The 25,051-nt window shown below is 40.7% G+C and overlaps 1 protein-coding gene across 1 annotated transcript in view; it reads left to right on the top strand.

Moving 5' to 3' along the window:
- Positions 1-533: 533 nt before the first annotated feature.
- CLDN18 (claudin 18) overlaps positions 534-25,051 on the top strand; it is a 26,236-nt gene continuing 1,718 nt past the window's right edge. Inside the window, exons 1-3 of the mRNA XM_006846609.1 lie at positions 534-753; positions 18,761-18,925; positions 19,697-19,814. Coding sequence (XP_006846672.1) covers positions 534-753; positions 18,761-18,925; positions 19,697-19,814 — 503 coding nt within the window. The remainder of the gene's footprint in view (positions 754-18,760; positions 18,926-19,696; positions 19,815-25,051) is intronic.

Here is a 25,051-nt window from a genome sequence, read left to right on the forward strand (position 1 = left end):
GAAGATGCAAAAATAATGGTTTAAGACTTGTGAGAAGAAAATATGGAAGACAAAGTTGGGTGGATGATTCCTGAAACCATTTAATGAGGTGAGCCAAAGTAGTGTCCACTGGCTAGTACCCAAAAGGCAGGGCTTGTGGGGGTTCTCAGTGGTGATATACACATCAGCTATCTGCACAGATGGTGGTGTGTATAAGACTGGATGAAATGGGATGGTACAAGCTAGTACGGCCATGGAGGAGGTTGGCCTTCCATCCACTCAGACCACTCTGCTCTCAACCAACTAGGCCTGTGGTGCTCAGCAGAACAAGTGCCTCTTGACACTGCTTCCCTAACAAATGAAAAAATAATGCCCTTGAACCAAGAGTGAAACTGAACTATCTAAGGAAAACACTTTGAGCAAACACTAAGAGCTGAGGGAACCCATCTGATTAGAAGGGCTCCCCTCCAGAGCACGTTGGGTTCACACCTTCCACAGGAGGAAAGCAGAAGCTTCTCCCAAGGTGGTAACTGGAGGATATGGGGACTGAGGCCATGTCCACCTCCACATCCCAAATATTAGGTTTCCTCGTATCCAACCTGGGACTAGTGGGCTGCATCGCTGCCACTGAGATGGACATGTGGGGTATACAGGACCTGTATGAAAATCCTGTCACTTCCGTGTTCCAGTACCATGGACTCTGGAGAAGCTGCACAAGGCAGAGCTCAGGGTTCACCGAGTGTCGGCCCTACTACGCCAGCCTGAGACTTCCAGGTAGGCACTATCTGACACCATATGGTAGGACCAGGTGAGGGCAGGGAAGGGACTGTTGGTTCTCATCACAGCAAAGAGGGATCTCAAAAATCACCATATGACTGAGCCACACGCTTACCTCTCAGTGTGAGCCTTGTGACTTTGGCTTATAAAGTGTGAATAAGAAGAAAAGTTAACCACATGTCAGAGATGGTGATAGTCACAGAGATACAGACAGATACCATAAGAAGAAAATGGGAGAATTCCAAATAAAAGGGATTGCTAGTAAAGAAACAGTTCATGAGAAAGTTGGTCTGTCTTAGGAGTGTGTTCATAATTCAGAGTCAACTAATGTTTGTCAATCAACTATGTGTGTTTGTTGTGCCTGCTACCGACAGCACACACATGGGGATAAGGAAGAAAGATGGTGAATATTTTGTTGCAGAAAAAGGAAAAAAAGTGTATGGAAAGGTCATTTCATTTCATTTCCAATTCAATTCCATTTTTTTGGAAAAGCTGGAGCCTCTGAGGGTGCAAAAAAAAAAAAAAACAACTTAGTGCCATTAGCTTATAAATGTCTCTTTTCTGCATTTGTGTTGAAAAGTTCTGGTATACACTGCTAAGAATCAATGTATGCCAAAATATGTATAATTCTACATCCTTCTGCCCATGAAAGATGAAACAAGTTAAATCCCTGCTTTTAATATGATAATTACCTCAAATATGCATCAGAGCAATTTTTCATCCCAGATATTATAGGAGTGCTCTTTGAATTTTGTTATTATTATTATTATTTGGAAAGCAAAAAGAAAATAAAAGGTCAAGCTTATCAGTAGTTTTGAGGAGTGACCAAGATGTGAGTGTGGTGGGAAGGGAGAAGAGTTCTCTCTTTGAAGCAAGCACCTGGTAAACATGTATACAGAAATTAATTTGCACAAAACTGTAAAGGCCTGGGTAGCCCTTGAAATTAAATTGTGAAACACAATTCAATTAATTCATCTTTGTTTTCAGAAAAAATATCAAAGATGAGTGAAAGAGTAAAAGAATCTAATATTTATTCAAATCCTTTTTTTTTTTGGCACACTACCAGTAGTGGGGAGTCCCAGTGTGGTACTGTGGGTTAATGCACCAGACCGCAAAGCCGTTTGAACTGCAAGTTTAGCGGTTCAAGCTCACCAGTCACTCCTCGAAAACCCTATATAGGTAGTGGTTACTAATCAGGCTGCGAACTGAAAGGTCAGCAGTTTGAAACTACCAGCTGCTCCGCGGGAGAAAGATGAGGCTTTCTGCTCCCGTAAAGATTTACAGCCTCGGAAACCATGTGCAGGGTCGCTATGGGTCGGAACCAACTCAACGGCATTTAACAACAACATCAACATGGGTCTGAAATGACTCGATGACACTTAACAACAACAACAACCAGTATTGGAGGGCCAACAAGACCTGTGACTTAATGTAAAGATTTGCCTGGGGAGTGGGGAGGTAGAACCCAGTAGGGGTAGAAAGTCAGGCTGGTGGGGGGCAAGTGGATTATGCTAGAGTTAGGGGAGAGCTCAGAAGGAAAGAGATGTAGTAGGTACCATGGCATGTTAAGCTGCTTGCTAAACCTAGCTTTAACTACTAAATGAAGAAAACAAACTGATCTTGTATTGAAAATGACAGCATGACTTCCCATGAGCTCATACTTAGACTCCTTGCACCTCTTTCTCAGGCTCTACCACACAGTATCAATCTCTGGCTCACTCCATATCACACTTCTCAGATACCAGGCTCCTCAAATCTTCCCACACTACTAATATTTCCAAACCTCATATCTGCTGTCCTCGCATCTTTCCTATTCTATTAAGTGATCCTGTCCTCTATGACCCCTTGCCTCCTCTCTACATTGAAAGTTCCTCTCTGCAGAACAAGATTCCTTCCGCCATCTCCCAACCAAGGCTCACCTATCTGCCAGTTTCTGAAGAGCTCACACCATCCCACCTGGAATCCCACTCTGCTGATCAGCCCCTCTCCTTCCTGCCTCTTACATCCCTCTTCCCCATTTGTCTATGTCCTCCTTTCTTGGAAGTCTTCCCTTGATTCTGATTATTGTCAAGTGCTGTCTCTCTTCTAAGTCACTGACAATCAAAGTCAAAGACTAAATTTTCCCACCACCTCTCCCTCTTCACATTTCCCAGTCTGGTTTCTAAATTGCTGACTTGTACATTTGTCTCATTCAGCCTCTGTGTTGCAGGTTCCTTCAACTAGATAAGAATTCTTTCTTCAGATTCCAACATAGGGTCTGGTACATAGTGATCATTCAGCAAGTGGTTGATAGCCAAAGTGAACTTAAGAATACTTCATTTTAAGTGCTCATATGAGCCATTAAAAACAAGTCAAAAGTTACCCCAAAGAAGCACAGTAGATTACCTTTGTGCTACAATTATTAGTTATTATGGCTCCATTCCTCAAAAAGGAACAGTCCTCCCTTAACTTCAAGTAGATTAATATACTCATTCAATCATCTATTCAACAAACATATTTTGTATGTCTGCTATATTACAAGAATCAGAGTTTCAGGGACTATAATAATCAGAGTAGTTAAAATCGGCTTCTTGGTGGCTTAATACAACAGAAGTTTATTCTCTGCCCATATTGTGAGGGTGCAACCTCCTCCTTTTTGTAACTATGCCATTCAAGTTTGTTGAGGCGGAGAAGAAAGGATTGAAGGATGAACGCACACAGTATCGTAACTGCTCCAGCCTGGGAATGGCTCATGTGGCTTCCACTCACAATCTATTGACCAGAAGTAGTCATATGGCCCTGTGGGCTGGGAGATAGGAAGCATATGACTGCTTTCTGAGCACCAACTATGTCTGCCACAAGGACCAATGGGCAGCAACTTCCTGGGCTGCAAAGGAACCACCATACTAGTTTCAATTCTTCTAGAAAAATAAGAGTACAAATGCACACCACTGAATTACATTCATTCTTCAGACAAATATGAATATTTTTTTATGTATAAAATATTGTGTGATATAAGACAATATATAATGTGCTGTTTCAGAAACTAGACATTCTGGTGAGGATGAAGAAGAATCAGGAAGGAAGGGAGCTTTTGTGTTATCAAAATTTCTTCCCATTTAATTATCAAAAGAGTGCATATATGATCACAGAAAGGAAAAAAAAAACATACTTCTGATTTTTAAAAAATCAATTTTTCCAAACAGTAAGGAAGAAGAAAGGAATAATGGAGGATGGAGAAGAAAGGGAGGAAGGGGTGGTATATGGGAATGGATTTGGTGTTACTGGGTACATACTTCAGGTTTCCACTGAAAACCAGGTGAAGAACTCATAGAGAAGAAACACAGCTGCCACTCAATGAGCCCTCAGGTGATTCAAATCCACAAAGGGAGAGGCCCTGGATCATCAGAGAAGGGCACTAGGGCACAATGAGCTGGGAGAAAGACTTCCTGGAATCCTAAGGACTGAAGACAGAGTGTGTGGTGTTGCCACGATGTCCTTAGGGCTCTTTGAAACTGTGGGTCTGTGTCTTTGTCAGTAACCTTGGTGCCAGAAACCCCTACTGTACCTGTTTTGCATCTCTCTCAACACACAGCATGGTCTATGGCAGGCATTGAGGGATTGGGGAAGGTGAAGGGGGAATGGGTTGTATCTCCCAGTTGTACTGGGAAAAGTCTACCTGGGCTGAGACAGCATTGGAACAGAGGGACAGCCCTTGAGAGCTACCACAGGACTGTACACCAGCTCCACCTCTCCAAGTCACAGGACAGGATTCCACTGAAAGTCAGTTCTTGGAACTGGGGTTACAGAAAAGGAGATATTTTAAATGGCTGTTAGCTTGCGGTCATGGAGAATATTTTCTAGTGAAAGAGTTGAGAGCAGCCCATCCTTATGCACCAGGCATTTGGCATTTGGCATCCGGAAATGCAAATATGACTCAAACCTTGGCTGACTAAGATAAAGAATGGGTTGACTAGAAGGACCCTCCAAAGCTGGAGACAGGAATGTCAGGAAACTAAGCAGCCAGAGAAGAGACTGGAAGCTGGCTGTGGATACTGAGGAGCTGGATGGACTAACACTAACGTACTGAGGCCTGATATGTAAAGGGAACTCAACCATTGGAAGCAGCTGCTTACAGCATTTTTTTCTTTTTTGGGAATGACAAGGAGCCTGAAACAGAGGGGCTACACAAAAATGTCTGGAGAGAGAAATGAAAGGTTATGAATAGCTGGTACAGAGAATTTTATTTTGATCTAGAGCATCTACTTCCTTCCATCTGAGAAGCAAGCCTTAGGGTTCTATAAAGGCATGAAGAAGGTACCATCATAATACTTTAATGAACAATCCTAGTTACATCCAGTTATTAAACTCTTACTAAGTGGAAATATTTTTCTCTCAAAATCTCACTTAATTTTCCCATCATATGATAAATATGTATCATGCCTATTTGGAGTCTGAACTACAGAATAATTAAATTCAGTTCAACAAATCGTATTATGTAATCTATAGGTAGATTGATATGAATAGTGGTGGTAGCAGGATTGTTTATAATTGTTTAATTTGGTTTAATTTCAAGAGATAGCATATGATCAAGAGCCAATGATACCGAAGGAAGAAGTCCAAGGTACACTGAAGGAATTGTCAAAGAACAAGCACCAGGAATTGATGGAATAAAAATTGAAATCTTTCAAGAACGTGAGGCAGCACTGGAGGCACTCACTCGTCTATGCCAAGAAATTTGGAAGTCAACTATCTGGCTAACTGATTGGAAGAGATCCATATTTGTGTCTATTCCAAAGAGAGGTGACCCAATGGAATGCGGAAATCATCGGACTATATCTTTGATATCCCATGTGAGTAAAGTTTTACTAAAGGTAATACAGAAGTGGCTGCAAATATACATTGACAGAGAACTTCTAGAGGTTCAAACCAGATTCAAAAGAGGCCGTGGAATGAGGGATATCATTGTTGATGTCTGATGGGTCTTGGCTGAAATCAGAGAATATCATAAAGATGTTTACCTGTGCTTTATTGACTACGCAAAAGCCTTCGATTGTGTGGATCATGGCAAGCTATGGACAACACTGCAAAGTATGAACACTTGATTTTGCTCATGAGGAATCTGTACATGGACCAAGAGGCAGTTGTTCGAACAGAACATGTTTCAAACATGAAACAAAACAATGTTTCAAAATTAAGAAAGGTGTGCTACAGGATTGTATTCTTTCACCATACTTATTCAACCTGTATGCCGAGCAAATAATCCAAAAAGCTGGGTTCTATGAAGAAAAATGTTGCATTAGGATTGAAGGAAGACTCCTTAAAAACTTGCAATATGGAGACGACACAACCTTGCTTGATGAAAGTGAAGAGGACTTAAAAACTTACTGATGAAGATCAAAGACCACAGCCTTTGATATGGATTGCATCTCAGCGTAAAGAAAACAAAAATCCTCACGGTTGGACCAATAAACAACATTCTTATCAATGGAGAAAAGATTAAAGATGTCAAGGACTTCATTCTTCTTGGATCAACTATCAACCCTCGTGGAAGCAGCAGTCAAGAAATCAAAAGACGTACTGCATTAGGCAAATCTGCTGCACAAGATCTTTTTAAAGTGTTAAAGAGCAAAGATGTCAGCTTGAGGACTAACGTGTGTCTGACCCAAGCCATGGTATTTTCAGTAACCTCATATGAATGCGAAAGCTGAACAGTGAATAAGAAAGACCATAGAAAATTGATGCATTTGGTTATTGTGTTGGAGAACAATATTGAAAGTGCCATGGGCTGTCACAAGAACAAACAGATCTGTTTTGGAAGAAGCGCAGCCAGAGTACTCCTTGGAGGCCAGGATGGCCAGACTTTGTCTCTCATACTTCAGACATATGGTCAGGAGGGACCAGTCGCTGGAAAAGGATATCATGTTTAGTAAGGTGGAGGGCCGGAGAAAAAGAGGAAGATCCCCAGTGAGATGAATTTGCAAAGTGGCAGCATCAATGGGCTCGAGCATGGCAACAAATATGAGGTTGGCCCAGGACCGGACAAAGTTTCATTCTGTTGTGCATAGGGTAGCTATGAGTCAGTACCAACTCAATGGCACCTAACAACAAAAATAACCATAATTTATAGCAGACAATTCCCTCTTACTATGTTACAAACAGACTATGTAGCATGCAGTGCTTGAGGACAATGCCCAGAAACAAAAGTAGCTTACTTAGGTGCAGTAAGTAGCCCTGCTGCAAACCACAAGGTCAGCAGTACAAATCTACCAGTCACTCCATGGGAGAAAAATGAGGCTATCTTCTCCTACAAAGGTTTATAGCTTCAGAAATCCTATTCAGGGTCTCCATGAGTCAGAATCAACTCGATGGCACACAATCACCACCACCACCACTGTGGCACTGTAGGATAAGCACTGGACTGTTAACCAAAAGGTCAGTGGTTCAAACCCACCAGCCGCTCCTTGGAACTATTATATAGGGTCACTATGAGTCAGAAGGACTCAAAAGAACTTAACAACAACTTTATATAAACTCTCTAGTTTCATCTTCACAACAGAATCAGTACAGTAGTAGGGTAGTTGTTGTTGTTGTTAAGTGCTGTTGAGTTGGTTCCAACCCATAGCAATCCTATATAGAATTTCAAGAAGCAGCTTGTGAGCTTGAACCGCTGACCTTGCAATTCAGACCAACTTTGCAGTCCAGTGCATTAACCCACAGTACCACACCAGGACTCCAAAGTAGGGTAAAGTTGTTGTTGTTGTTAAGTGCCATGGGGTCAGTTCTGACTCACAGTGACCCTGCATAGTGTTTCTGAGGCTGTAAATCTTTGCGGGTTTGTGGGAGCAGAAAGCCTCATCTTTCTCCCGCGGAACAGCTGGGAGTTTTGAACTGCTGACCATGAGATTAGCTGCCTGATTCGTAACCATTACACTAACAGAGATTCTTTAGAGTAGAGGCAAAAAAAATTGCCAACTCTTGGAGGCATCACAGACAAACAATGTTTTATGTTTTGTTTTTTCCTATTGTGTTTGTAATCATTTGGACTGATTTAGGTGCAGAGGTAGGGTCCTACAGTTAATTAGAGATAGATAAACTGGATGGTGCAAAGAATCCATGGTCACCTACTAACCTAAAGGTTGTTGGTCCAAACCCTACCAAGTGGCACATGGAAGGAAGTCTTCTGTAAGTTTAGTCAAGAAAATCCTATGGAGCAGTTCTACTAACACATGGGTTCACCTTGAGTTGGAATTGATTGGGGGGTGGGGGGTGGGGTGTGTGTGTGTGTGTGTGTGTGTAAGAGATACTATAAAGGTCTTCAAACACATCTGCAAAACCAAAGAGAACTGTAATTTGGGTATGAGAAGTAGCTGTTTGCCCTTATTTTTCAATTATCAAAGCCATAGAAGCCCAGGAGTCTGTGCCTTCTCAGCTTATGGTTGGAATTGCTGTTTTGATGGCAGGACAGTCCACCATCAAAGCATCATGCCCTAGAATGGACTATCAGTGGTGTGGCATCATTTCTTGATGGAGTGACACTTCATCAGAGTTCATGGAGATGGACCTTGCCTCAGAAGTGAAAAAGAAGGGAGGTGAGGATGGAAACAGAACTGCATAGCCTCACTTATCCCCTAGCTCTGCTACTCATTGCCAAACAACTCCTGAGTCCATTTTCCTTGATCTCCTCTGACTCAGTGTCACTGGGTGTAGATCTTTCCCTTCCTCGTCTTCTCAAACCCTCCTTCCTTTCTTGCCCATTGCAATCCCTCACACATAAGTGTTTCAAATCTTCAGTCCTATTTTATCACCATGTTAGAGTTCAGCTTTAAATACAATCAGTACAAGCCAAAGTCATGAATGGATAACCAGGGATAGCTTCATTTTAGGGAAGAGGAAGAAACTGATATGTCGATTCAAGCTTAGTTGTATGACGGCATGAAGTAGCATTTGATTCTCACAGGATCTCTAGAAAAGAGAACCTTTACCTCACTCCAGAGCTAAGGAAACTCAGCTGCAATGAGGCTAAATTATTGGTATAAGTTTGTGTAAAGAGACTCAACTGGCATCCATCAGTTGGTAGGATTCATAATATGCAAAGGACTTCTTGTGTTGTTTCCTTCAAATATCTGTACAATCTAGTATCTTCCACTTTCTTTGTTTCCTCTGGAATCTGGCCTCAGACCTCCCTCCTCTAGAGGCTCTTCACACCCCTCAATGAAGGCTCCTTACCTCTCTCCAAAAGCTCCTCCACTGGTCCTTCCTGCCACCAGTCAGAAGCCAAGCTGTCTTAGGGTATGGGTCCTTCCCCAGGAGAGCAGGACCAACTTCACATTTTTGGCTCCTGGTGAAATGGCTGTCTCATTAGCCCCATACCACCTCACCAGCTCTATGGTGTCAGACGCTGAGAATGCTTTCTTCTCAGCTCACAACTCTGAGCTCCTCTTCCGAACCCTTCCTGAGAGCTGTTTTCTCACATTATTCCTTGTAAATTTATGATGTTAAACAATTAATTGAAAACATTTGGGATGGGCTAAAAAAATCATGTCTTTAAAAGCTCCCTGGGAGATTCTAAGGTGCAACAAAAACAAAGAAACACCACTCTAAGTCTTGTTGGTATGGCAACAGTGTAAATTCACCTCACCTGTCCATCTACAGCCACTTTGGGGGAATGAGATATTCTATAACAGGGAGAGAACAGTTAGTTCCCACTTGTCCGTTTGTTTCTTTAAGCTCAGAATTCTGCCCGCCCTTCAGGTGTGATAACACCTTATTGTTCTTGAGGAAGAATGCTGTAGTCACACCTTTGGTGTAGAGAATCTGGCTATAGATTCCATTGACTCACCTGTTATCAGTTGATAAGACTATGCCTCTTGATCAGAATACTAAATAAGAGACCAAGTGGCTAAAGGAGAAAACTGCCTGCTTTGGGGATAGTTTCTTTGCTTATTTACTTATGGAGCAGGATTAGAACCCCAAATGATAGAACATTCCAACTAGAAAGAAGTTCAGATTACTACCTTACATCTCCATGGTCATTACTAGACATAGGCAGACTTTGAGCCATCCATCTAGGCCCAGAGTTCTGGCTATGGTGCTAGCCCCACAGATGTAAAGCAATGTTGAACTTTTTTCCAACCTCAAGATGGGACAAAAAGAGAGAAGTAAGCTGGGAGGAAGCTCCAAAAAGCAAATCAGGGTGGAACCCTGGTTCAAGTAGTAGCTTAGACTCACTGAAAATCTACAGATCAACATAAAGCAGATAAGAAGTTAGCCTTATGAAAACCTAGCCTAGAGAAGCAAGAAGGCATCTAAGCGCCAGAGGAAAAGGTAGATGGAGATACGCTCCATTACTCAAGGGCTCCTTTGGTATACAAGTAGCAACTTACTACATAGAGCAAGCCCACAGTAGTTTTACCTTCCATCTACCAGCTTCGCCCTCCCCCACTGAGCTGTAGTTTTACCTTCCATCTACCAGCTTCGCTCTCACCCACTGAGCTGCAGCTACATACTCTGCACACACAAGATGTATTTTCAGGGATAAAATTAGAAGCATTCAAGCAAAAGAGAGTCAGTGCCCCTATCCTTGCAAGGAACACTCCAAGATGAGTGTTAGTGCAATTTTTCTTAAAATAAGGAAGGAGCGGCCTTGGTCTTATTTGGTTAATTACTGGTTGGTTGGGTGGATGGGTGGGTGGGTGGTTTGGGGTTGCTTTATTTTAACCAGATGGTGTGGAAGTGTTTCTCAAAAGGGATAAATTATTTTGTTCTTTGAGTAGCTTAAGACTTTACAAAGCAGACTAGAGCAGTTTTTAAAACCTTGAACAAGTTCCTGAAAGGATTTGAAGTTGGAAAAAGGCCCGTGAGGGTAAGATAAAGGACAGTGTAAGTTCCTCCCTTTCCTCATATGTTCAGTTTTCTGCTGTTATTGTTGTTAAGTGTATCAAAGTTGTTTCTGGCTCATAACAACCTTGTATAGTGTTTCCAGGGAACAGCTGGTAGGTTTTGAACTACTGACCTTGTGATTACCGATCCTTTCTTATCCTACAATGCCCACTAAGACTTCAAAACAGTACAGCCCAGTTGATGCTTCCTGAGGGCAAACTGTTCTCAACCACAGGCTTGCAACTTAACTGTCTGTATGAGAATCAACACCCACCATCAGCTAGCATCATAATGTGATTCTTTTGTGCTTTCACCTCCCATCCACCAGCATCGCCATCCTTTCTCACCCAACGATGTCAAGGAAGACCATGTAGCCACAGCCCACACATGATGTATTTTCAGAAGCAAATATTAGATAACTCAATCTAAGAAGAGTCATTGACTCTCAAAGTACTCCCAAGGTGAAAAGAAGTCTGAGGTCCAGGACTCCAGGAAAAAAACAAATCTTCCTAGGTTTAACCTGCTTCCTAGGGTTGTAAGCACTCCTACAGCATATGGAAAAGAGGTTTGCAGAAGATTTCAACTTAAAGTAATTGATGAATACATAAGCAGATGACACAAGCTTGCATTTGTTGTTCAGAGAATGAACAGGGTGTTTGTTCCCTGTATTCTTGGGGCCATCAAAGCCTCAAGGCAAGTTTTTTGAGGACACACGTGACACACTAGAGACCTGTTATATTCGGATTAGGCTCTAAGGCTACTCCAAAGCCTTGATGAGTCCTGTATTTAACTGCCGTCACCATGGTTCTACCATCAGAACTCAGCTGGCATGTTTAGGATGTCAATGTTATCAGTTTGCCTAGGAATTGTCTGCTCCTGGAGGATTGATCCACCCCATGAACCAACGAGAATTCAGTAACCAGTGGGACCTAAGCTGACAATGATGTTTATACAGGTCTCTTCCCAGTAGAGAAGGAAAGTTTAAATCAGAAGTTTCTAACAGAGAAGAATCAGAATTAAGTAAATGAAGGTCAATAGCATAGAACTAGAGTAACTGACACCACAGGGGAATATCTGATGAGAAGATTTTTGGGGTCTTTCCCACAAATACTTCAGAAGGCTCTTTAGCATCTGCATGATTGAACTCATTTTTTCAATGTTTTTTATTGATCACCAATTCTTCCATCATGATAAATTGCTTCATGATACACACATTATGGTGAATAAACAGACAGCTCCACTGATGTTGGTTATATTTGAAATGAAAATCATCCTGAAGAGATTGAAAAGAGTTCCTTCCCAGCACTTCTGGGAGAGATAAGGAGGCCCTTGTCTTAAGAGTCACATTTATAAATAATCTTCCAAGGCAGGATTTTCCCTGAGGTGATTTTGGGAGAATGTTCCTTTATATATTATTAACATCCAATTCAGAAGATGATGTCATATAGCTGAGTCTCAAAGTTTGTTGGATATATTTTGTTAGAAGGCTGAAGTTCCCTGTATCTTAATAAGATTTTTCCAGGATAAGATACCTCAAGAAAGTGTGCCATGATGAAAAAGTGATGAGTTTAGAGACAATTCTGATTTGACTTCCAGGTCTATGATTCTCTTGATTTGGAGCAAGTTCATTAACCTCTGAGTTTCAATTGCTTCTACTGTAAATGGAGGTAGTCATATTACCAGCATTTCAGGGTTTTTAATGAAAATGAAAATTATTAAATGTCTGAAAAACTTCTAATGGCTCTCCATCAAATGTAACAATTGGTTACATCAATTAAGGCAGGATGGACTTTTCTGTTTTATTTATCACTTCTTCTGAGCTTCTTGTCTATAGCATTGTAGATTGTCCCTTCGTATCTTCTTCCAATAAAAAGGCATTAAGTATTTCTCTTGCTTTGTTTCCATCCCTAAATTTGAATTTTGCCTGGGCATTATTAACTGGTCCCATAAATGTGTCCTGGAGTCCTGGTGTGGCACTGTGGGTTAATCTGCTGGACTGCAAAGTTGGTTTGAACCACAAGGTTAGTGGTTCAAGTTCACCAGTTGCTCCTTGGAAACCTTATACAGGGTCACTATGAGTTGAAACTTACTAGATGGCACTTAACAAAGACAGCAATAAATGTGTTCTAAGACACCAATTTCCTGACATACACCCACACCTTATTATTGTAACTCTTCAAGATCTCTGACTGTCTGCATTTCACTCGAAACATGATTAGATACTAAAGAAAATGAAAGAAGTGAGGAGGTACAAGAGCTGAACAGAAAATTTCAAAGGGCAACTTGAGAAGACAAAGTCAAATGTAATCATGCAAAGACCTGGAGTTAGAAAACCAAAAGGAAAGAAAATGCGCAACATTTCTCATGCTAAAAGAACTGAAGAAAAAATTTAAGCTTTGACTTGAAATACTGAAGGATTCTATGGATAAAATAATGAATGATGTAGAAAGCATCAAAAGAAAATGGAAGGAATACAAAGAGTCACTGTACCAAAAAGAAATGGTCCATGTTCAACCATTTCAAGAAGTAGCATATGATCAAGAGTCAGTGATAGTGAAGGAAGAAATCCAAGATGCACTGAAGGCATGGGCAAAGAAAAGGTCTCCAGGAATTGATGGAATAAAAATTGAAATCTTTCAAGAAAGTGAGACAACACAGGAGACACTTACTCATCTACACCAAGAAATCTGGCCACCTGATTGGAAGATATTCATATCTGTGCCCATTCCAAAGAGAGGTGACCGAACAGAATGCAGAAATCATAGGACAATCTCATTAATATCACATGCAAGTAAAATTTTGCTAAAGATCATTAAATACATCTGTAACAGTACATTGATAGGGAACTTCCAGAGGTTCAAACCAGATTCAAAAAAGAATAAGGAATGAGGAATATCACTGTTGTTGTCAGATCTTGACAACAAGATCTTGACAAGACAGATCTTGACTAAAAGATAATATCAGAAAGATATATGTGTGCTTTATTGACTATGCAAAGACTTTTGACGATATGGATGATGATAAGTATGGACCACACTGAGAAGAATGAAAATTCCAAAACACTTAATTGTCCTCATGAGGAACCTATACATAGAGCAAGAGGCAGTCATTAGAACAGAACAAAGAGACACTGAATGGTTTAGAATCAAGAAAGGTGTGTGCTAGGGTTGTATTCTTTCCCCATACTTATTTAATATGTATGTTTAGCAAATAATTTGAGTAGCTGGATTATATGAAGAAGAACATGGCACAATCTGAGATATGCAGACAATGCAATCTTGTTTGCTGAAAGCAAAAAGGACTTAAAATGCTTATTGATGAAGATCAAAGACCACAGCCTTTGTGTTGCACCTCAATGTAAAGAAAACAAAAATCCTGATCACTGGACCAATAAACAACATCATAATAAATGGAAAAAAGACTGAAGTTGTCAAAGATTTCATTTTACTTGGTTGGATCCACTATCAACACTCATGGATGAGGCAATCAAGAAATCAGATGACATATTGCATTAAGCAAAAATTTTGCATAAGACATCTTTAAAGTGTTCAAAATCAAAGATATCAGTTTGAGGAGTAAGGTGTTCCTTACCCAAGCCATGGTATTTTCAATAGCCTCATATGCATGTGAAAGTTGGACAATGAATAGGGAAGACCATAGAAGAATTTATGCATTTGAGTTATGGTGCTGGGAGAGAATATTAAAAGTACCACGAACTGCCAAAAGAACAAACAAATTTTGGTTGGAAAAACTATAGTCAGAGTGCTCCTTAGAATTCAGTATATTGTGACTCATAATTTGGACATGTTGTCATGCTTTGTAAAGTAGAAGATCAGCAAAAAAGAGGAAGACCTCCAATGAAATGGATTGGCAGAGTAGCAGCAGCAAAGGAGGTTGCTGCAGTACCAGGCAGTGTTTTCTTCTGTTGTGCATAAGGTCGATATGAATTGGAATCAACCTGACAGCACCTAATAACATCAAAATTGCTTATATAGTTAGAAAACAAATTAAGCTACTTTAAAGAAAAATGATGCTCTTTACTTCTTCTCCAACACTATACCATAGATGGGGTGCTTTTGTGGCTGCAATACTTGTCATGAGAGGTCCCTCAGATCATTAAAAAGAGTTTCAGAAATACCTTGGCCATGCCTTTGAATTCCTGCAAAGTGGAAATTTTCCCACATGAAGGTCTTAAGGGTAACTTTCCTAGATACTGATAAAACTATCTAGGATAATTTAGAACTACTTGATTTCAAGTGAAAGAGCCCTAACCTAAATTAGTTTAAGTAGATAAAGAGACTATTTTATAATGATACTAGTATATCTCCTGGAATCCAAGGAAAGAGTCACTCACACACTGTCGGGAGCTCATACACTGTCAGAACACTCTTCCTCCATCTTGGGTCTGGTTCATTTGCTGTATGGCTGCTCACCAGCTGCCTCCACCTGATTCAACCATGGAGAGACACTGACTGACGCTCTCGCCAGCAGCTGAACTCCAAAGAACTAGCATTCTGTATTAAGGTCTCATACACAGTTTGAATCAGGTGCCCAGACTGGATTGATCAACTTTGACCAAAGCCTGGGGTATTAGGTTGTTGCCTGAAAGGGTCAAAGTGTGGCCAGAACAGACAGATTCACTGAGCAGCCTCTCTGCAACAAAGTCATGGGAAACTAAGTGAAACAGATATAGATGGTGATCCTGGAACTCTGAGCTTCAGAAGATAGGGCAGAAGGGTAGACTGAATGTCCACTGGCAGAGGAAGCAGTGGGAAAAAAGAAAAATGGGAAGGTTGTTATCTGGCATGGAGTGACTCAGACAAACTTGAGCGCTTGCTAACAGCTGTCAATACAGCAGTGCCAGCACAGGATACACGTGGAAGTTGAAAGCGAGGGGATGCTCTTCTCCCTTGTTCTGTGCCCTCCCAGTAGCTGGGAAGCATGTCCAGTCCCTGCCCTCATCTACCCAGAGGCCAGTGGCACCCCCTCCTGTGTCATCTCAGCTCTGGCCAGCTTCTGGAGGTGTATGAACCCACCCCTGAACACAAACAGCAAACAGAGAACAATGTTCACACTTCCAGTCTGTATCACATCCACCAGAAGATAGGTAGAGAGTGCCTGAGAGAGAACAGAACAACATGCAATCTTCAATTAAATATAAATAAAACAACACCACAATATCTCAGAGAAAACAGACTATTTCCATTTATACAAAGAAACAAGACAAAGTGGTTCAAACAAATGGCCAAAAGAAAAGAGTCAGAAAATATAATGTCAGAAATGGTATGAGAACTACTTGATAGGTAATTTAAAACAATGATATTTAGACACATTCAGTGGATTGAGAGAAAGATCAAGAAAACCAAAGAGAACACAGAAAAAAATTTTAAATAATTCAGGAAAACATTACAAGAACAAATTAACAAAAGAAATGAAAAATTGGAAACCATAAAAAATGGCAATCAGAAATCCTGAAGATTAATACTAAGAATTCAGAAATAGATAGCACATTGAAAGGGCAAAGAAGCAGAACGGAATCAATGTAAGGCCCAATTACCGAACTTGGAGACAAATCTCTCAAAATTCATCTGCTACAGGAACAATCAGGAAAGAGAATTTAAAATCCAAAGAAAGTCTAAGATTTATATGGGACACTATCAGGAGGAATTTAAAAGAATTTGCAAAAACCAGACCAACCTTCCAAAACCTAGGGAGTTCTCTGAACAGAAAACCAACAACAGTAGACAGCTACTTGAGACTAACCATGCATGACAATATCACCCAGTACTCAATGCAGATATAGAAGTATTCAAAGTGAAACAAACCCACAAGTCTGAAAATAGGGAACCAGAGATACCAATTTGTAACAAAACCAACAAAAAGAGGGAATAATAAAGTTACAAAACTTCCAGATGAAGAGGAAACCAAGTCGATTTCAAGAAAATAAAAATAAATAAATAAATAAACCTAACTAAACCCTAAAACTAGACCAAGCTTTACTCCTAACCCTAGCCCAACCCCTACCCCTAACACTAACACTGGTGGTGGTGGTGGTGGTTGTCTGCCTTCAAGTTGGTTTTGAACCAGAGAAACCCTATATAGGGTTTCTGAGGCTGTAAATGTTTACGGGAACAGAAAGTCTCATCTATCTCCCATGCAGTGACTGGTAGAGTCACACTGCTAACCTTGTGTTTAGCAACCCAATTCACAACCCACCAGGTTACCAGGACTCCTTAACACTAACATTAGTTCTAACCATAATCCTAGCACTAGCCTAAACCTAGACATTCTCCTAACCCTAGCTCTTTGCTCCTACCACCCTCCCCAAAAAAATATTGTTTTAAGTTTTTTTGTTGTTGTTGTTTATAATTCTAAACATTTATAAAAATTTGGCATTTCTGGGACAGGACATTCAAATATGTGATTTGGTATTTTGCCAGAAGATCAATATGTGACAAATTGTAATTTAAATTTTTTAATGGTCTTTACTGTTCATTAAACTATAAACAATGATACAAAACATATTTATATAAAACATGATAAAAGTTATACAAAAAGAATCATGTGGATATGCAGGGAAATGGAAGTACACTGGGAAGACAAAACAATTTGCATCTAACACATGATGTTGTTGTTGTTGTTATGTGCCATCGAGTCGGGTCCGACCCATAGCGACCCTGTACAGGGTTTCCGAGGGTGTAAATCTTTACGGGAGTAGAAAGCCTCATCTTTCTCCCGCGATATCTCCCCATAATTTCTCAGTTCTCCTCTGCCAGAACTACTCACACTAGAGGTTCTTCCCCCTGAAAGAAACTGATAACTATGTTGTCTTTCTTGTGTAAATTTCAATATACTTGTAGTTGACATGTTTAATGACTATCCTTCTACATTTCAATATAAGCTCTATGAGAGCAGAAATCCTGTCTGACCTATTGACTGTGTTTACCCTCATGCCCAGTAGTGGGGACTCAGTAAAACTTTTTGAAGTATGTCACTGAACTTTTAGAAAATACTGGAAATAATTCTGGGTATATCTGGAGGCAATCCCAACCAGGCATGCTCTCCTGTCCTTGGGTGATGAACAAAGAGTCCCAGCAGGACCTATAGTTGCCAGTGATTGCTGAAAAGACTGATGGAAATAAGTTAAGGTGATGTAGAAAAGCCTGAGATTGAAAGGGTGATATTTTCCTATAGTACCCTTAGTATATCACTTAGTAATCTTGGATTCATTCTATGTTATAATTGAATACTGGTTTTTCTAAAGTAGACAGAACTATAATAAGCACTGAGCACTTACGGAAAGACTAGATAAGACGTTTGGATTAGAAGTCACAGCTGCATGATTGTACTATGAACTCCATCTGTAATTTGTAATGTTACCTTATTGTTGTTGTTGGTGGTGGTGGTGGTGGTACATGCTGTCAAATTGGTTCTGACTCATAGCAACTCTGCATAGAGTTTCTGAGGAATGGCTGGTGAGTTTGGACTGCCAACCTTGCAGTTTAAACCAACTTTGCAGTCCAGAGCATTAACCCACAGCACCACACCATTTTCCCTTACTGAACCACAGATGATCAAGATGAAACATGGGTAGCCTAAAATAAAATTCCAAGGACCCTCTCAGCTCCAACTCTTTCTAATGGTCTCATTCTATAGTCATCTGCCTATATGTGCTTCAGAGGATTGTAAATGACATATTTTGTCTTCCCCACAACTTCCCTAAAGTCACCAGTTCAAACCCATCAGCTGCTTCATAGAGGAAAATGAAGCTGTCTCTCCCCTAAAGATTTATAGTCTTGGAAACCCTTGTGGTTTAGACAATGACAAAATTCATAGGTTGTGGGCAGTTTCATAGGTCTGAAGCTGGTTGCTTTGTTTTATTAATCTAGAGCTTACTCAATCATGTTGTTATTGGGTGTTGTTGCATTAATTCTAACTCATGGTGACCCCATGTACAACAGAAAGCAATGTCTGCTCAGCACAATCTTCACTTCGTTGATATGCTTGAGTTCTTTATTGAAACCACTGTGTATTATGAGTGCCTTACCACCTGGGCCTCCTCTTCCAGCATTATATTAGACAGTATTCTGTAATCAATCAGGTCATCTGATTTGTGTGTTTGTGTCTTGCCCCTTCCTCATAGCCATGCTACAGGCGGTGCGAGCCCTGATGATCGTGGGCATCGTCCTGGGTGCGATTGGGCTCTTGGTGTCCATTTTTGCCCTGAAGTGCATCCGTATTGGTAGCATGGAGGACTCTGCCAAAGCCAACATGACCCTGACCTCTGGGATCATGTTCATCATCTCAGGTAAACAAGATGCTAGGGTTCCCACTCTCAAAGGTGCTTCTGACATGTCAAAAGTAAAAGTCAATCTGGTCAAGGAAATATGGCTCCTCCCCGACAATTGACATAGTCCAGAGCTTTTGAAACTCAGATTCAGATGTGAGTTATACTACAGAATTATCATGAATGCTAAGATACCTCCTAGATGATATCCCTAGACCCATTATAAGCAGTTCTCACCCTAAAACCATCACATAATTGATCTCTAAAGGCCACATTTTAGTGAGACTCTCAAAAGTGATTTTCAGGTCATGCTCTTTCCATAATCAAAGGACTGATATTATTAAGTGCCATTGAGTAGGTTCCGACTCACAGAGAACCTGTATAAGGTTTCCAAGGTACAGCTGGTAGAGCTGAACTGCCTACCTTATGATTTATAGTCCAGTGCTGACCCTAGAGCACCATATCAGGAGTTCCCATCAAAGGACTAGACCCAAAATACTTGGATTATGGACACTTCATCTCAAAATGAATAAAAAATCTGTCTGCACACATATAAATCCTTCCACAATTAATAAGCTAGGGATTGTAAACACCTAGCAATGGATTACGTTTGGTACTGCTAACCTCAAAGTTATCAAGTTCAAATCTACCAGCTGCTCCTCAGGAGAAAGATGAGGCTTTCTACTCCTGTAAAGATGTAAAGATTTATAGCCTCAGAAACCCTACACAGCCTCAGAAACACTGTGACTCCTTTAAAGCTGATTCCAGAGATTTTTTGTTCTTTGTCCACAGGTCTTTGTGCAATTGCTGGAGTGTCTGTGTTTGCCAACATGCTGGTTACTGACTTTTGGATGTCCACAGCGAACATGTACACTGGGATGGGTGGAATGGTACAGACTATTCAGAACAGGTAAACACCTAATTTAGGTCTCAGTATGCCATAGCGAATGCTATTATAAGAATCTGATTAGACACATATGCCTAATATGACTGTCAGTGCTTGAAATGGCAAAAAAATATATCACAAGCAACCATGCTATATTGGAAATCAACCATGATCTGCAAATTTATAAACTTCATTTCAATGAAATGTCATTAATACTTTGACTTGAGACTGATATGAAATTTGCATTGAAAAATAGCAAAGGTTCATAGTATTTAACTAACACCTTTACACAGGCCCCATTGTGGTGGCAACCAAGTAGGTACTATTACTTCAGCTATGTAAATAAGCATCAAGCTTATTTACCTCTCCAATCAATAATGGGAATCTAGCTTGGAGTCAGTTCCGACCCACAGTGATCCTGTATTGGGTTTCCGAGAGCTGGTGAGCTTGAATAGCCAATCCTGCAGTACAAAGAGACTTTGCAGTCCAGTGCATTAATCCACAGCGCCACACCAGGACTCTGGGAATCTAGCTAGGGGTAAGTAAAATCTTGAATATAAATGAGCAAATTGCAGTATAAGTGATGTTTCTGTCTTCTACCATTGTTTCTTTCTTCCATTCATTAATTCATCTATTCCCAAATGGGATACAGACAAGCTCCCCACTCTGAGGGAGATGATACTCTAGCAGAGGGATCTGAAACCTCAGGATAGTCATCTGAAGGGAGTACAACCTTGAAAAGATAAAAAAAAAAAAAAAAAAGCAATTCCAACACTATCTTCGTTTAGCCACTTCAAAAGGATGTATCTCATAATAAAAAGCTATGGAAATTCCTGAAGGAGAAAAATAGTATTCTGGAATAAATCTGTAAGTGTTACACCTAAGTGATTTGTCATTTCTGGAATGGATACAATTGGCATTTCTCCAGATGCTCTAGCATGGGGGTAAAGGCTTAAGACATGGTACATCAATTCCTCTCAGTCTCCTTGGGACTCCAATCCCCATTCATGTCCTTGCTTCATTTCACGAAGAGAGAGGAAATGATCCCCACAAACTGCCCTCATTCCCCTCCATGCTCCTCCTGAAGTCACTTGGTTACTAGGACAACAGAGAAGTAGGCTGACCAACTCATCCTGGTTGCCCAGCTTTAGCCCTGAAAGTCCTACATCATGGAAACTCCTTTGTAACAGGCAACCAGATGGTTGGCCACCCCCTTTAGAAGGAGCCTACCCTGCCCAAAGTACCTGGGTATCTGATGTTGCTGTCCATGCCCAGAAGAGCCACCTCCCACCAACCTGGCAGCCCAGCATATGCCTGGCATCACTCTCACACACACCATCTCCCTAGCACCTGCCACACAGTGTGTGCGACACTGATAGGACCTGAATTTCAGACCAGACCAGAGCTCAAATCTGCCTGCCCTCCACTGCACACAACCTGCGGAGGAGTTTCATATTGGTTTAAATGTGTCTTTTTATCATTTGAATTTATCAACAACATTTAAAAATTAGAAGTGCCACATGCCAGGTTTCATCAAAACAGATCTTGAGATCTATAAGCATCTAAGTGCTCGCAAACTAAGGAAGTACTCCCAAAGGAGACTGGTCAGAGAGCAGGAAAAGCAGGACAGAGAAAGGAGGAAGCCAAGCTAAAGATATTTCAAAAATGGCTGCAACAGTGCACTGACAGGGAACTGACAGGGGTTCAAGCCTGATTCAGACGAGAATGTGGAATGAGGAATATCATTGCTGGTGTCAGATGGATCTTGGCTGAAAGCAGAGAACACCAGAAGGATGTTTACTTTAGCTTTATTGTCCATGCAAACGTTTTGACTGTGTGGATCATGACAAGCTATGGACAACACTTCAAAGAATAAGTATTCAGAAACACTTAATTGTGCTTATGAGGAACCTGTACATACAAAAAAGAGGCAGTCTTTCAAACAGAACAAAGGAACACTGAATGGTTTAAATTTCAAAAAGGAGTGTGCCTGGGTTGTATTCTTTCACCATAATAAATCAATCTGTATGCTGAGCACATAATCTGCAATGCTGGATTATATGAAGAAGAACAAGGCATCTGGATTGGAGGAACACTCATTTACAACCTGCAGTATGCAGGTGGTATAACCTTGCTTGCTGAAACTGAAGAGGACTTAAAATACTTACTGATGAAGACCAAAGACTACAGCCTTCAGTATGAGTTACACCTCACTGTAAAGAAAACAAAAATCCTCACCACTGGATTTTTGTTAGCATCATGATAAATGAAGAAAAGACTTCATTTTGCTTAGATCCACCAACAACACTCATGGAAGCAGCAGTCAAGAAATCAAGCAACATATTGCATTAAGCAAATCTGCTGCACAAGACCTCTTTAAAGTGTTGAAGAGCAAAGATGTTAGTTTGAGGACTATGGTGCACCCGACCCAGCCATGGTATTTTCAAAAACCTCATATTCGTGTGAAATTTGACAATGAATAAGAAAGACCATAGAAGAATTTATGCTTTTGAGTTATGTTGTTGGAGAAGAATATTAAAGGTACCATGGACTTCCAGAAGAATAAATAATCTGTGTTGGAAGAAGAACAAGAATGCTTCTTAGAAACCAACATGGCCAGACTCTGTCTCTCATACTCCAGACATCATGCTTGGTAAAGTGGAGGGTTGGAGAAAAAGAGGGAGATCCCCAATAAGATGGGTCAACACAGTGACAGCAACAAAGGGCTCAAGAGTTGCAGCAATTGTGAGGAGGGTGCAGGACCAGGCAGTGTTTCATTCTGTTGTACATTGGGTCGCTATAGATCAGAACAGACTCAGAGGCACCTAACAACAACTACAAGGTGAAATAGACAAGAACATCTTCCTACATTCACACCCTGGTTTGGACTTAAAATCTCCTGCATAGTGAGAAAATCAATTTTTGTTCTTTAGAACCACCTACTAGTGGTATTTGTGTGATGGCAACCCTAGGTAACTAAGATAGAGTGATAAATCCTACCACAGTAGCTATTGGGAGAATTGATGGAATAATGGTAAAAGTGCTTATAACAATATCAGTAAAGGCTCAGTAAATAGTAGTGATCACTGCAATTGTCATTAATATTATGCAGTTACTCGATTATCTACAAGGTTCCTGTCTGAGCCAGGGCACTGGGACCAGGCATACCCCCACAAAGTCCCAGAAAGAGGACTGCTGTTTTGCCCCCAGCCACACTAGTAAGGACTAGGGACCAAGGCAGCAGTCTTCAGAACAAATATTTGTCTTTTCCCAGTCCAAAGGAAACAAAAAATAACCGACAGATCAGTTTCTCCCAGAACATTTTCAAGGACTGAGCTCAGTGTGCCAACTTACCTCTTCACATTATTCATGGTCATCAGGCTTACATGGTTTGTTCACCCTGCTAGAATGTGGGTGCTTTTAAAGTGGATGATCAGAGAAAAACAGGAAGAGCCTCAACAAGATAGATTAACACAGTGGCTACAACAAAGGACACAAACATAACAACCATTGTGAGGATGATGTCCGGCCAGACAGTGTTTCATTCTTTTGTGTGTAGGGTCACTAAGTGCAAACTGACTTTACAGCACCTAACAACAATGACTCCACGGCATATAACAACTGCACACATATCGTATAATGTTTCCAGTTTTTCTGTAGATTTTAAGCACATCTGCAATCTACAGTATTCTACAAACAGCCCCTACATTTTTTGAGGAACACCAACATACACTTCCAATGGAGACCATGCCCTGTGCTGAGCTCTCATTTTCTGCATGGCTTTTGGAGATGAAAGTCAAACTGACATCAAAATGACGTCCTATGAGTTTTGGGTCACTATTTGTCTTAGAATCTTAAGGGCTGTCATAGCAAAATAACACAAAGTGGGTGGCTTTAAAGAACAGAAATCTATTTCCTCACAATTCTGGAGGCTGGCAGTTCAAATCAGTATACCAGTCTTGTCAATTCCTTCTTAGGGCTTTGATAGAAGAATTGCCCCATGTCTCTGTCTTAGCTTCTAGTGGCTATTGGCAATCCAGTGTTCTTTTGCTGCTTATACATGTATCTTCACGTGACCTCTTCCCCCTGTGTGGGGTTCTCCCCTCTTACAGTGAAAGCTGTAAGAGCCAGAACTACACGGAACTGCCTTGTCTCTCCAGGTCTCACAAGTTTTCTACCTTTCACAGTCTTATCAGGCTTCTATGGCTTGTTTTAGTAGAAACTATTTTCCTTTCCTTCTCTGACAAGTCTTGACCTTACACAAACTATGACTTTCACAGAATTTACTGCATGAAGGGGCTTCAAAAAGTTCATGGAAAAAAACCATTATCTCTGAAGTCCATTTTTCTACAAGCTTTTTGAAGCCCCCTTATATAAGATACCACTCAGAAGGGATTAGGACTAGGACTCACTCCACTCCAGTATGATTTAACTGATGATATCTTTAAAGAAAGACCCAATTTCAAACAAGTTCAAATTCACGGGTATACAGGAGCTAAGATTTCAATGTATCTTTCTGGAGAACACTTCAAACTATGACAGTAAAGATGTGGAGCTACTTCTCTCTGCCATCTACAAATATCCATTTGAAATCAGAATTATTTTATTCTCTGGAGATTTTGTCCTTAAATAATTCTATTTTATGTAGTTGAGTCTCATTGGAGGAACCCCTCTGGGGAAAGGCACCAGCCGTGGAGTCAGTTAGAATCCCAGCACAGTCTAAAATGGAAGCACCATGAGGGCAGGGTTTGTGTCTGTCTTGTTCTCACAAGGGCAGTGACAGGAACACAATGCTGTTGTTGTTAAGTGCCTCCAGTCAACTCTGGCTCCTAGCAACCCTGTATTGTATATCCAAGGAGTGGCACACAATGGGTGTCAATAAATATTGGTTGAACAAAGGAATGAAAAAATAGCTTTTCTCAAGATAATGTTCCTATCTCCTAAAATGGTTGTAAGGATTACCTGAGAAAAGGTAAAAGAATGTTTAATCCACAATAAGAATTCAAGGAGCCAAAATCCCTCCAGAAATAATAACTGATTTCACATCTTTCAAACTTCTCTTGCCAACTTTCAAATCCTTTGCCATTTGGGAGGAGAAGGAACCTCCCTGAGATGTATCTCTGACACCAGAGACTTGCAATTCTATGCCTGACTGATATTAGGTACTTAAGAAACATGCTGTCAACTAATTTCAGTCCTGAATCTATGATCCAGGGCACTGAGAATAGACTGGCTGTTACTCAAGGAAGTGTGTGTGGGGG

This window comes from Chrysochloris asiatica, unplaced genomic scaffold (assembly GCF_000296735.1).
Source record: "Chrysochloris asiatica unplaced genomic scaffold, ChrAsi1.0 scaffold00028, whole genome shotgun sequence".
NCBI lineage: Eukaryota > Metazoa > Chordata > Mammalia > Afrosoricida > Chrysochloridae > Chrysochloris > Chrysochloris asiatica.